The sequence below is a fragment of the Pinus tabuliformis genome, chromosome 1_2, assembly GCF_031772625.1.
Source record: "Pinus tabuliformis cultivar Carrire ecotype Pingquan chromosome 1_2, CPIR1, whole genome shotgun sequence".
Classification (NCBI taxonomy): Eukaryota; Viridiplantae; Streptophyta; class Pinopsida; order Pinales; family Pinaceae; genus Pinus; species Pinus tabuliformis.
In genome coordinates this window covers 341848786-341863106 of record NC_142298.1, presented here as the reverse complement: position 1 = coordinate 341863106, position 14321 = coordinate 341848786, and the positions used below count along the sequence as shown (strand labels likewise).

Sequence of the window (14321 nt, the reverse complement as noted above, 5' to 3'; positions counted from 1 at the left end):
TGTGAGTCTCAATGCTATGAAGGAAGCCTCAGATCAATGTTGCAATGAAGACCACAAATTCGTTGCTATCTCAGAAGTTATGTTTCGGTCCTCACAGTGATTATAGGTTCGGTGTTATCTCAGTCTTGATGTTATTACAGTATTGTGAGCTCGATGTTTCTACAGTGTTAAGGGATCAATGTAATCACAGTAAGAAGTATGTCATTGCAATTAGAAGTAATGGATCTAACATAATTTGAAGGATGTCATTACAATTAGAAGTAATGGATCTAACACAATTCGAAGCATGACCATCACAAAAGTAAGGTCTCAGGAATATGACAACGAGAAGGTCTCACAGTAAAGGAGATCTCGATGTGGAGATAGTGAAAAGATCCTCATGATAACTATGTCTTGATGCAAAGAAGGTCGAAGCGGAAGAGGAGTCAAGAAGAGAAGGCAATCAAGAGAACTAGTGTCTTGGTCTTGGAGTGGCTAATAGGTCAAGGGTTTTGGTCTTGTATTCGTCAATTGGAATCTCTATAAGAAGAATTTGTGGGTTTTCTTCTCAAAGAGTGAGAGGTTTTGACCCTAGCTAATAGCCTACGTTTTATGTCTCTTGTCTATTTATGTTCATGCATTGGTAATATTTTGATGAATAAGAACACTAATATCTTAAGCAACTAGAAGATCCTAATCTAATGAAGTAAAAGTTACTCACAAGCAGTTACTAATTAAGAGAAATCACCTAATTCATGATGCCCTAGATTTCTCAACAAGTTTTTGGATGATATGGTAGTATCAAACAAATGTTCTAGTCTCAATTTGTGTCTAAGAGGCTAAGGAACACGAGATCTCCAAAACCTAGAAAATGTTTCAAGAGAAAACACTAAAAGACCACCCAATTAAATTAATTGATCAATAATTAAAAATGCCTACGTTTAACTTAGGAAAATTGATTAATTAATGGGAATTAATTGAGGAGATTGACTTATGCTCTAGAGACTTCCAAAAAATGACTTGGATCAAGTCTGTGATGGTCTTAGCCATCGATCAGGATTAGATCTCAATCGTTGATGCTTCAGCGAGAGATTATAAGAGCAAGTCGATGGGATGGAGAATGACACGAGGGAGAGTGAGTTAGCTAAGGCAATGTGAATTTCCCAGTGTGCAGTGTTCATCAAGGGAAGAATTTGAACCAGAGAGTATCAGGGGTTTGCAGCGGAGAGAATTTCCAGAGAAATTCTCTAGTGGTTTTCCAGTTTCCAGCATCAGGGAAGGGAGGCAAAATTATCCAGCAGAGAGGTTGAGTTCTACAGTGCAAGTTGCCTAGTTGCCAGAGTGAGTTTCCCAGAGACGTTCGATTCAGTTGCTAGTGCTCGAATCTAGCACCGAGTGGCCTAGCGAATTGTTTCCAATGGCAGAGACAGGGAGGACGGCTTGCGAGGAGGGGTCTCCAAGACAAATCGAATCATCCAAAGGCAGCAATGTGTACTCTCAGTCTAGCAATGCAAATTTCCAAGGAAGTGTGAATTGCCCAGAGAGGGCCAGATTGAGTTGGAGCAAGGGAAAATTCATTTTCCTAGTTGGAATATAGTTTTTGGAGCTGAGCCAGGGAGGCAAGCAGTTGTAATTTTCTATTTTGTTGCATAATAAAATAAACCCTCATATGTTGTACTGATTTTCCCTTCAAGGTTTTTCCGAGGACTTTTTAGTCCAAAAATATTGTCATTTTTATTGTGTGCATCTATTTCTCAATTCATTATTTACTTCCACAACGTATTTATGTTGTTAAGAATTGCAATGTGATTTATTCGTTAATTGTTGTAAACAATTAAACTACTAATCAATTAGGAGAATAAATACCAGTTGATGCAATTTCAAGGAAATTTCACCGTTAGAGCATAGGCATGCATGAATTAAAGAAAATAAAATAAATACCATGTGAGTTTGTTGATGAATTTGATAAAACATTTTAGGAAAGTTTGAATGAAAGCACAACATTTATAACCAAAGCACTAAAGATTGAATAGTTCTTAGGCGCCATCCACTCTTTGTTCACTTATGGATGGCCAATGAAAATCTATGAAGTTACGGTGTGTGCTTGCTGTAGCAAACACTTTGATCTAACCTTCAATGTTGAAACTACACTGGTTTTTTTTTAAGATGGGAAACTAGCAACCTCCCCAGTTACAAGGTGTGCTTGTTGTAGCAAACACTTTGATCTAACCTTCAATGTTAAAACTACACTAGTTACTAACAATTCAGCGCTAGTACAAAGGGTGGTAGGTATATGACTTCAATAGCTATTGCTCCCAGCAAAAGTTCAAATTTATTATAAAAATTGTAAGCAAAGTCATTTATAGAACAAATGTGCTCTGAATAGGGTATCTTCAAGTTTTTCCACTGCACCAAGCTTGAGGCTTAAAAGGCATATGCATCGTTTCTTCCAAAACAATTGCAGTCATTTCACCAATAGTTACCTCACTATGTAGATGGCAGATGTTTGACAATGCACAATTTGCATAGCCACAAACTCTATTGGCAACATACAAGCAACGTAGCTCACCCCAACATCAAAAAATGCCTCAAATGGCACCTTACATGCCTCCACAAGCATTCTGATACCCATATGTCTCTATGTCACAATGGGTAACATGCATGCAGCATAGGCATAAAACTCAATGCACCCTCATGTGCTCCAAAAATGCTATACCTATGGGCAATGAAGGCATCCCTCCCACAATTATCATTTTTTTGATCCTAACGAGAAGTTATGCATTTTGTGTGGACAAGTCAATCATGACTTCAACAATTGTCAAAAAAGGTGAGCAATAACAATCAAATAGAAGCCATTCCACATAATGAAGTGAACCTGCACTAGATCCAGATACACTTAATAGCAGTTCAGTGTGGAAACAATTGACTTGTGACCTACCAATATATATGTTCATACACACACAAAATGTCAGGGATATGGGCTTGTACCCATTCAGCACACACCAACCACCATAACCATAGACTGTTCTGGAGCAATGAAGCACGGGCAAACAAAGGTAAGAAAATCACAGTTCCTAACAATGTAGTGTTTGGCGATATTTTTGAGCAAGAAGCAGAAGTGAAAGATTCAGCCTCAGATATTGTCAATGAATGGATTTTTCAAATCACACTCAGAAAATGTTAGTCAAATAGCAATGCTTCCAAAGAAACTCGACCATAGACGAATGAGTACACCATTGTTAATACCTAACGAGCCTAACTTGTACAATATCATTGAATCAATTAAGAATCTAGCTCCCACGGTTTCTACAAACCCAACATGGCCAACCCTTGCTATGCAAAATTATTCATCCTTACATCTCTGTACAAGATCATTAGGGAATTTCCATGAGATGGCAGCGATACCACATCAATGTGCCAAATAGTTAAAATGGGTAACAAAATGCCAATCAAGTTTAATGGTATACAAGTCTAAAGCATTATTGTGAATCAAGGCTCAACTGCCAACCATCTGCCAAATTCAACTCCACAAAGTTTTGGAACAAAATGGGACAACCAAAGTAGTGCCACTTTACTACATATGGGTCATCATAGGCGTGAAATAATTCAGGGCAAGTTTTCAGATTGTGGTTAAATCCTTGTTGGCAAATTCATATGAAGATTTAGAAGATGAAGGATATGAGAAGAAAGAGGAAACGTATAAAAAAATTCCACCTTAAACATGGACTAGGAAAGTCAAAATATACATTCTAAACCCAGAAAACATGTACGAAGACAGTGGATCTAGAGTATGAATTGGTGTATGCACAGGCATTCAGGAATCAGGAGACACCCTCGATTGCTTTAGAACAGTTGTCCCCTACAGAAATTAAGGCAACTCAAAATACAACTGATGAGCAATTTGATGCTAAAGGTAATTTTAGATGTGGATAACGTTCATTCCAATGCAGATTTAGAGAAGAATTTGCCCAATTAATGAGACATTCTACATGAATTCCATGTTTCCAAACTCATGCACGTCACTATGGAGGACCTTTCTGTACACTTGCAGTATCAAGCACTCCAGTGACGTCAGCAGTCCAACCGGAATTTTCAAGCATTAGGATTGCACAGTATCTTTAGTAGAAGCATGGTGACAAATTTCTACATTTTGTATTCAAATTGCATTTTGAGGGGCAATTATGAAAGGAATAATTCATGTAAGCATTTCGATGACTAATTTTGTAACCAGACATCAACTATTTTTTCTTGAAACATATCACGCACATGTTTTTCCAGTGTACTATAAATATCAGAGTTTGTAATTGCAGTGTTGAAAGACGATATCTGATCACTCCAGTTCTCTAAGAATATAGATAAAATCTTGTTCCTTGTTTTTTTCTTCTTCTAAGTTCTTGAATTTCATTATATCTATTTCTTTTTCTCCGGACTTTAAGAGTTCCCATATGTTTGCTTTAAACTTTTTTGACAATCAGAACACAACTAGATTGAAAATGGAGTGAAAGAATTCAATTCAAACTGTATAGGGCGTAAGCCTTCTTTGCTCAAATTGCAAAAGACATGCTGACAAATTTTGCAAATTTGGCGACCAGAATACATTCAAAAGACAGGCTCGTGCAAGACTCGACTTTCTGGTAAATTTGTTGGACTCCGCACCCCACTGTTCCACCTATTTTCTAGATTTTTAAACAGGTGCAATCCTGGATAAGTAACAATCTACTTAATTCAAGATATTTGTAGCAATTTATGTTTTATTTCTCAAAATATTATAATTCCAGCGCGGCCCCGGAGATGTTACCAGATTGAAGGAAAAGACAACCAAATAATAATTAAATAGATAAAAGTGGAAAATATTTCTAATTAATGTCGAAATTGTTTTGCCAATGTTTGCTATAACATGATATGAGACTAAACAAATGAGAGAAGGATTAAAAAAACAGTAAATGAACCTTTAATTGGGTTACAAATATCATTTACAAATGCAAATATTTTACTCAGAGAATGGTCACTGGACACATCTCATGGAAGATTCAGGAATCACATAGAAGCTTATAAAAACAAAATATGGTACACTAACTGTGGTATAGTACTGTAAGGGTAAGAATTCGTATTTTGCAGAGGTATCCATATCCTGGAAAATGAATGATAGAGGGTCCAAAAATATGCAAGCAAAATCAGTCAATCTCCTCCTTGAATACCAATCTCAGGGCCTTTGGCTGCGATTCAGATCATATAGAACACAGGTCTCTGCAGCTGTCTTAATCTAGAGCATAAAGACAATGTGAATTTCAGAGTCAAACTTTTAATCCAAAACCATAGAAGCAGCTGTAAAAATTATTCATGCCAAAATGTTGAGCAAATTCAGATGAAGTTTCATTCACATCCCTCAGCATGCTTTTGCAATTTTTTTGCCTGAATTACTTTTAACATCTAAGATGATGTTTTTCCATCGAACACAATGCACAATGCCATGATTGACAGGAAAAATACACTCAATTTTGTTATGTGCAGCGTAAAACTATGGTCAATAACCACATGTAGACATGTGCTTTGAATTTAAAAAGTGTAAATAAATGCATATTCTTTCAAAAAAATAAAAAGAAAATTCTAGAAAGAGGATGTTAAGCTTTCTGTGTTCCCTTTGTGCTGAACTACGGAAAAATAGAAATAACACCCATGACTATAAAGAAATAACATCAATAACCATACATGCATTTCCTAAAACTTCTTCACAACAAAAGATTATAAAAAATCCGAATGCATGGTTGAAATGCAATAGAATACCCGAAGGACTTCTAAGTAAGCTGCTCTGGCTACAGACATGCATTATGATTTTGATTAGTCGCTAACAAACTAGAATCATGACACTTTTAAGTTTTAGTTTACGTAAGTATTGAAGAAAAAATAAATAGAAATTCAATCTTCTACTGGAAAACGAAGTCTGATTATAAGGAAGTAGCTATAACACAAGATAATTCAATATTCATTGTAACATGTTTACCATCCAGAAAAACAGAAGCCATGACCTGAGGTTCACTGGCTTGATTGTCGGTGCAAGCAAAAAAATGAAATATCATTTATGTGATTATCTGTGGAGGAAGTTATTAATTAATGATCCATATCCCACGAACATTAGTCTGAACTGACCAATTTTCCTGAATCTTTTGCAGTAAGCTCTCTTGAAGGCAGAATTCCCATATGAAAACTTGCTGTTGGCATTTTGAAGTATAGCTTTCCTGGGCAAAGGTTTGTTCTAGTTTGGCATCGATTTCACATGCTTAAATCTGCTAAGAAAGCACTTAGCTTGAATCCAATATTGTTTCATTTTGACCAGAATCAGCTTGTGTCCATACAGTCAAAATAGCTAAATCAGATCAAGCCTTAAAGCATGACTTAATGCTACGTTTTTCGAAGGAAAACGAATTTGCTGTTTTGTCCTTGTCTAATATCCTTCCAAATTATGTTGAGCAAAGGCATCAAAAAACTGGGAATTCATGATGCCAAAATTGGTCTAGTAAGGAAAAAAAATGCTGAATGCCCCCATGCACATAGCAGCCTTGTTGAATCTTGTTAAGAAAGATCTTGAAACGAGTTGCTGGTTGGAATGGTCAAACAAGGAAAGCTGGTGCAATTTGCCTAGATGATAACTAGCAGTACACTAAATCTGGTCGACATTTAGTCTTTTAGAAGCTAATTTGACTTCCAATATCCCATCTATGCATGCAAACAGTGAAGTATTTCGACCCGCCTTGTATCATAATGATATGGAAACAGCTTTAGAAGTTTGGTCTTGAGTGAAAGGTTTCATGTTGAAGGGTTATCAAGGGAAGAAGCCAGCACTAGTGAGGAGTTATGCTGCAGCTTCTCATTCAACGTAAAGCTATTACAAGTAGTTTTGGACTGCATTTATCAATGAAAACAAGTACTTGGCAGAGAATAGGAGCTTTGTATGCTAGCAAGTTTAGAGTTGGATAGGAGGAATTCGACCTAGGGAGGAGAAGGAAGTTGTTTAGGTAGTGAATAAACAGCAGAAATGTCTTCTAAAACAGCAAGAAAAGCCATTCTGAAGGCAAGGCAAAGCTAGTAAAACAGCAAGGGAAAAAACTATTCCAAAAGCAAAAAGGGAATCATACTTAGCTTGCATGAAGAGCTTTTGATTTAATCCACTCTATTTCCTTCTCCAGAAGTAAGGGCAACTTCTATCTGGATGAGATAAACCTTCTTTACATTCATCTTGGAGAAATAGTTTGGGGTGTTGGACAGTATTGTGTTGAACAATTTGTGGCAGCCAAGGACTTCTCACTCACTCACCTTCTACACCTCACACCAATGTTATCAGAACCAGATAGGTCATCGAACTGGTAAACCCCCCACACCAAGAACCAGTCAGAACTGGACCAGAACCAGTAAAGAAACTGGACCAAAAAACCGGTCAACCAAAATCACATAAAATATTCAAATTTTAAAGAAAACCACATATATTCATGTGCATCCATCTTAATCCAAACCATTTATACACAAAGAAGTCAACCCAATATTTTCCCTTCTAGCAATCGATCACAGATATACCCTGATCACCCCAGATAGCAGAAAGCCTCCAAACTGCAAGACCTCATGTGATAAACCTCCTGCCAAATAATCCTGATCAAATACTATCTTACTGATGAAGAAGAGTCTCTGTGCTGATAAATTTGTCACAAGATCAGCTCTGAAATCCACCTCTAGAATAAGCCTCGATATGCTACCCCTCCTCATGGTGTTGATCCCACCACAGAGAATGCTCTAGTACCAATTGTCATGCCCCCACAGCGTTCCCACGAGTCAAGGCACATCATGACCTCTGAGCATGCAACACCAGCATGGTTCCTCAGCAATTGCACAACCAACATGCAAGTAATACACCTGGACTACACCTCTACAATTATACTCTTGTCTATGTGATTAGTTAACAATGTAATGTGGAATAAGAACACAACCATTCACAAGTACAATTACACATTTAACTCATCATCAATTAATCTTCATTTAATGCAATTACACATACACATCCAACAATGTAACAGTACACAGATATAGGGTGGAGGGTCATAACTTCCAAAACTTATATTACAACAAAAATATTCAAGTATACAAATGTTACATCAATAATGAGCGGGCTTGGATGTCCTCCTACGCGTCCCCTCCATAATACTCACAGCAGCACCCTCGATTAGCCTCGGGTCACTTTGGGTCCCTCAAGTCCAACTGACCCTATCTGTTTCTCTCGTTGGGTTGTAATCCTCCACACTTGGCTCGGACTTGCAACATAAATGCGACCTCAACTACACCTTTGGACTGGCTCCAACACTTCAATTGTTCATAATCCTTGTATGCCCCAATACCCGGTAGGGTGGACAAGCCCATGCAACGTTGGTTAAGGTCATGTGAATCCCATAGCCCTATGGCTTCGGCTCTTGTCCCATCCTTACTCATCATTCAGATAACCTCTGTCCATCAAATGCTTCTTGCTCTCTCCCGCCAAGTCTCAATTCTATTTATACCTTCCTTGGGTAATTGAGGGGTTGCAACTCCTCAGCTACTTGGGCCGACCTACAGGCCATCACAACACCCACATCCAACATGTCATGAGGTCCCTTGATTATAATCACTCATTCCATCTCTTAGCTCGGTCGACACACCCTGGTGCCTATACTTTGGTTATGTGTGACACTATGCAGTCCCAGTCATCCCAACTCATGTGGTGTGGGCACATCCCCCTGGGCACGGTCATTCATCTTGTGCCACTTGCTCGGTATGTTGCAGCACTCTCGGCTCATTGGTGCCCATGTCTCCCGACTCCCAACCCAATGCTCCTCTCTCACACAATGGGCAAGTTGCCCTCGACTTTGGGCGAAAGCCCCAAACGTCAAATTCTCTGTCATATTTCTTGCGATGGGCACTCGACCACACTTGCCATCCCAATGTCGTTCGAGGTGCACGTGGGCACTCATCTCTGAGGGTCTAACATTGTTGGTTGATTAGAAGAGGTACCTACCTAGGAGGAGGAGCATTATGCACTTGGAGGAGGGCAATAAGACCCGGGAGCTTAGGATTGTTGCCACAAAATCTAGCAAGCCTTGTGAGGGGACTCACAATGTGAGGGCCAGACCTTATGGCTATGTTGCAAGAAACGTTGGCCAAGAGGGAGTTTCAACCTGGACACAGAAACGAAATGTTGAAACGCGTTTCGTACGGGCCTAAAATGTGTGTCAGGACATACAAGCGAGTTTCACGAGGCTGAAACGTGGGTGGTACGGCCTGAAATGCATTTCAAGTTCATATGACCGCATTTCCGATCAAAAACTATTTTTTCCCGTTTTTTTCTCTTGTTTCCTTTTAACTTTTTTATTTGGCAATTAAAATAAAGTGTGGACGTTTCTAGATGTCTCTCGCAAGTTATAAAAAGGCTATCTCCCCATCATCTTATTCCGCTCAACCATCCACTGTTTAGCATGCTTCTTCTTCTATTTTTGACGAGGATGAAGATTGAAGACTAATAGTCTTTATTGTTTACTAGATTGAGCTCATGTTTAATTTCTATATGTGTTCATTGTCCACAGTTTGATACTTGTTGATGTAGCATTCTACTTCTAGCCTCGTATATAAAGGTTGATTTTGGATATATATTTATAATAAACCTCATTTATCAAGCCTCTTTTTGGATATTACTGCTTTCATTATGTGATCATTCATGAGTAAATGTGATGTTTGTACATTTCATCATCATGTATAATTGATAGACTTATAGTTTATGCAATGACATTGGACAATGTAATCATAATATAATAATGTATCATGTATAATAATCATATATATATATATATATATATATATATCGTGTTTCCCCATTTCCAAAATTTGGGGGTTCACATTTCGTACCCATACCCATTTCAGAAACTCGTACCCACTTCCTAGTATCATGCAACTTAAAGATTGCCACTGCCACGTCAGCAATCTTCATCCTATTGTTTAGTGGAATTTCACCACAATGGAGGTGTCCTTGTATTCATTCACCTATAAGGATATTTTAATTACAACGCTCAAGGTGATATAAATAGGCTAGGGAAAGTTCCCTTAAAGATGAAATAGGATCAAATCTTCTTTGTAAAAGAATAGAGAATTCTAACGCTAGACTAGACAAGGACTACTAAAAGCTAGGGTTTATTGATAAGCAATGATAAATGAGTATCTAGACATGTAGAAGTCGAAGAAAGGATTTCCTTAATGATTAAGGTCAACAAGAGAGAGAGAAACCCTCATATAGGCTTCAAGTTTAAGCTTGGCTAGGGAGTAGGGTTTCCAATACACAAAATTGTTTGTGAAGGATGACATCAACTGTATTTAGGGAAGTTTCACCACAATCAAAGCTAGATTTTGTGCTCAAAGGGTTTATAGAGGCAAAACTTGAAATTTCATCCACAAACGCCCACCCAAAATAGCCCTACAAGCAATTCGGCCCTAGAAAACAATAAAGGCTTGCCTTAAAATGCCTAGGAGAGATAAAAGAAAAGAAAAGAAAATATTTTAGTCTTCATGGTTTTTTATCAATACAAACTTGGCCAATGTCTAATCTAATTTGGGAAATGGAGTTCAAGGGAAAATTCTTAAAGGAAGATGAGAATTGATGAAGGGGGAAAATATAATTTTCCTCTCGTATGGCCATGAGGGGTAGCCAATTCGCAATCGTCGTGTTATGAAATATTGTGTAAAGCATGAGATTCAAGGTTCAAATCACCCATTGGTCAAGCCAACAAAAAAAAAAAATCCACTTGTAAGTGTTGAGAAATCAATACTAGTAGGATTTAGCATTTGATTCCTCTTTCTTCATAATTACTTGTGAATTATGTTGACCTCTTTGACTTCCTAATTAGTTTATCTTTCATCAAGCAATTACCAAATTATGTGTATGAAGATCACAAGACAAGAGACACAAGATGTAGGCGCACAGCCAGGGCAAAACCCCTATAAGGGGAAAACCCAATCAAAACTCTTCCTTCAATAGTTTCAAGAACAAGATGAGACAATCCAAGACTCTTTTGACCTAGACACAGACTTCCTCCAATCACCAAGTCAACCCTTCCTTCTTCTCCAAGTGACAGCTTCCCAGCAACAACTTCGACCTTCTAGCAGCAAAATTTCGGCCCCATAGCAAAACTTCGACCTGCAATAGATTTCAGAATTTCAGCCCTAGCAAATGCCCAATAACTTCACACGTGAGAGAGATAGATAGCCCAAAACATAGATTTAGATCCTTCCCAACAAACTTTGTCCTTCTCTAGCTATTTCGCACTTTTTCTGCCTCTCCTACTTGTATATCAAACTTCTTGAGTGAATGTGACAAATGGATCAAACTGCCTCTCTATATATAGCCTTTTCTGTGGGTCGAATTGCCTTAATGTAGGCCGACTTCATAGGGATAGAGTCGACTTGGTGTGGAGGTGTCAAATGATTTATATTTGACTCGAAAATAATTCTTTTTACATGATATAAAAGCCCAAGGGCCTAATAAAAATGACAATGACTCAATTGACTCAATATAAAACCTAGAAGCCTGCAATGGAGCCTTTGACCTAAAAAAGGATGACCCAAGCATGAAACTCATGCTTTAATAAGTCATTTTATTAATAATAAAATTCCTTTTGACTATTATATTACATCATACAATTATGAAGACTGAACCTAGTTACATCCTTCAAGGCTCCCTCTTAACTAGGGAGGTATTCATAATTACATATACATATAAGTACATGGAAGATCTCAAAAGACATGAACTATGAAGAGTTCTAGCACACTCAGTGGTGCTACAGACTAGATACCTAACCAGGGTTATCTATCCGAGTGGGAATGAGATGGACTCAAGCTTTTAGCCAGTCTAGGTACCATCAGGCTTACTTGCTAGCCATTAACCCAGGGATCTAGGTGTGTTTCCAAGGTTAAAGCTCTAGGACCAATGCCACCCTCCCTCTTCGGGATCTAGACATCAACACAAAGGTTGGCCAAATGTCCTCCCAAGCATCTGTATTTAGATGCTTCATTTCTCTGTATCAACTAAATCTGTAATATCAACCAACCCAAGCATGCTTCTAAAATACTCAAACTTCTTATTCAGAAGAGACTTCGTTAGCACATCAGCTACATGTTCATCTATCGGAATATGTTGTAGCTTTACGACCCCATCTTGTACCAAGCTTCTGTTGTTGATATGCTTCATCCTTGCATGGAATACAAGGTCTTCGGACACCTTGATGTTGCTTTGATTATCATATTTTATTATTGTAGGATCCAAAGGTTTTCCAAACAAGTCTGACAAAAGTTTTCTTAACCAAACAACTTCCTTTCCTACTTCACATGCAGCAACATATTCGAGTTCGGCACTACTTAACACAACAGGATTTTGTTTTCTACTCAGCCATAAAATCATTGCAAATCCCAAACTGAAACGTCCACCAGTAGTGCTTCTTCCATCAATCTCACTACTGCCCCAATCGGAATCTATAAAACTTGTCAACTTAACTTCCTTTCTGTCATACTTTAGGCAGTGATGTATAGTGCCACATAGATATCTCAAAATTTGCTTAGCAATTATCCAATGGTCATGACAAGGCTCCAACTAAAATTGACTAAGAACATTTACAACAAAACATATTTACCAGGTACATCAGAGAACCCACCAACTTGCAATAGCTAGTAGGATCGACAAGACTAGAGTCAAAGCTTCTCAATTTCTTGAGATTAGAGATCATGAGAGTAGTCATAAGTTTGGAGTCCATCATACCGAATCTCTGCAATATCTCGATTATGTATTTACCTTCACCCAAATATATTTCTCCAGGGTTTCTGACAGACTTCCAAACCCAACTAATAGTGCATAAGTCCCAGATCTTTCATTTCGAAATCAGTTGCCGGCATCTTCTTGCATTCTTGTATTTTGTGCTCCACACCTGTACTAAACAAATCGTCCACATATAGTAGTATAATGACTGGTTCATTGTTCACCACCTTGACATAGAGATTTGGATTTGCAAAACTTTTGACGAACCCAATTCTTAAGAGATATGCATCCATCCTTGCATACCACGCCCTAGGAGCTTGTTTCAAGCCATATAGGGATTTCTTAAGTCTGCAAACATGTGTGTCCTTGCTATTTATTTCAAATCCTTCTGGTTGTTCAATGTATAGTTCATCGATGTTTCCATTCAAAAATGTTTTTACGTCCATTTGATGAATATTCCATCCCATTGTAGCAGCTAGAGAAACCAAAGATCTTATAGTAGTATATCTAGCAATAGGTGCAAAGGTTTCTTCATAGTCTATACCTTCTTTTTAATGAGAAGCCCTTGCAACGAATTTAGCTTTGTATTTGTCTATACTTCCATCAACAGCATGTTTGATTTTGTAAATCCATTTTGAGGTGACAATTGATTTGTCACTTTGCCTAGGAACAATTTCCCAGACTCCATTCTTCATGATGGATTAATATTCTTCTTGCATCTCCTTCTTCCATTCTTCTTGATGAGAAATTTCTTCAAATGTAGTTGGTTCAGCTTCTATCAATTTTGTCATATATGTTGTGTATTTTGAATATCTCTTTGGTATTTTGCTTTCTGTAAAAGTTCCTTTAGTAGCTCCATGTCCTTCGGCATCTTCAAGGGTAGATTTTAACCAATTTGGCCTCTTCCTTGTTTCGGGTATGATCACAGGTTGAATCAGCTCGCTTGGTCCTTCTTCTTCTTCTTCTTCTTCTTCTTCTTCTTGGTTTGTAGTTGTCTTATCATGATGCTCTTCTTCTTCAAATAGTGGTATATCTTCATCATCCGGATCGATTGGAATATCCTTGGAATATAACATCCCTGCTCACTTCAATTTGTCTTCGTTCCTTCCTTGATGTAGATTCTATACGCTTTTGAAGAAAGACTGTAGCCAACAAAGATCCCTTTAATGCTTGTAGAATCTAATTTCTTTCACTTGTCCTTTGGAACATGGATGTATGCGGGACACCCAAAGATTCGGAGATGGTCCACACATGGCTTCTTCCCTGTGAATGCTTCTTCAGGTGTCATATTCTCAAGGATTCTATGAGGACTTCTATTTTGTATATATACTATTGTCATTGTTGCTTCTCCCCATAGAAACTTTGGTAGATCTTGATCAAATATCATAGTTCATATACATTCTTCAATTGTTCTATTTTTCCTTTCTGCAACTCCATTTTGCTCGAGATTGTAGGGAACAATGAGCTCCCTCTTAATACCTTCTTCTTTACAATATGCAATTAGTTATTTTGAAGTGTATTCCCCACCACA

General features: G+C 37.9%; 1 protein-coding gene across 1 annotated transcript in view; it reads right to left on the bottom strand.

Annotated features, from left to right (window-relative positions):
* Positions 1-4907: 4907 nt before the first annotated feature.
* LOC149205775 (putative CDP-diacylglycerol--inositol 3-phosphatidyltransferase 2) overlaps positions 4908-14321 on the bottom strand; it is a 171870-nt gene continuing 162456 nt past the window's right edge. The window contains exon 10 of the mRNA XM_089395155.1: positions 4908-5242. Coding sequence (XP_089251281.1) covers positions 5183-5242 — 60 coding nt within the window. The 3' untranslated portion in view covers positions 4908-5182. The remainder of the gene's footprint in view (positions 5243-14321) is intronic.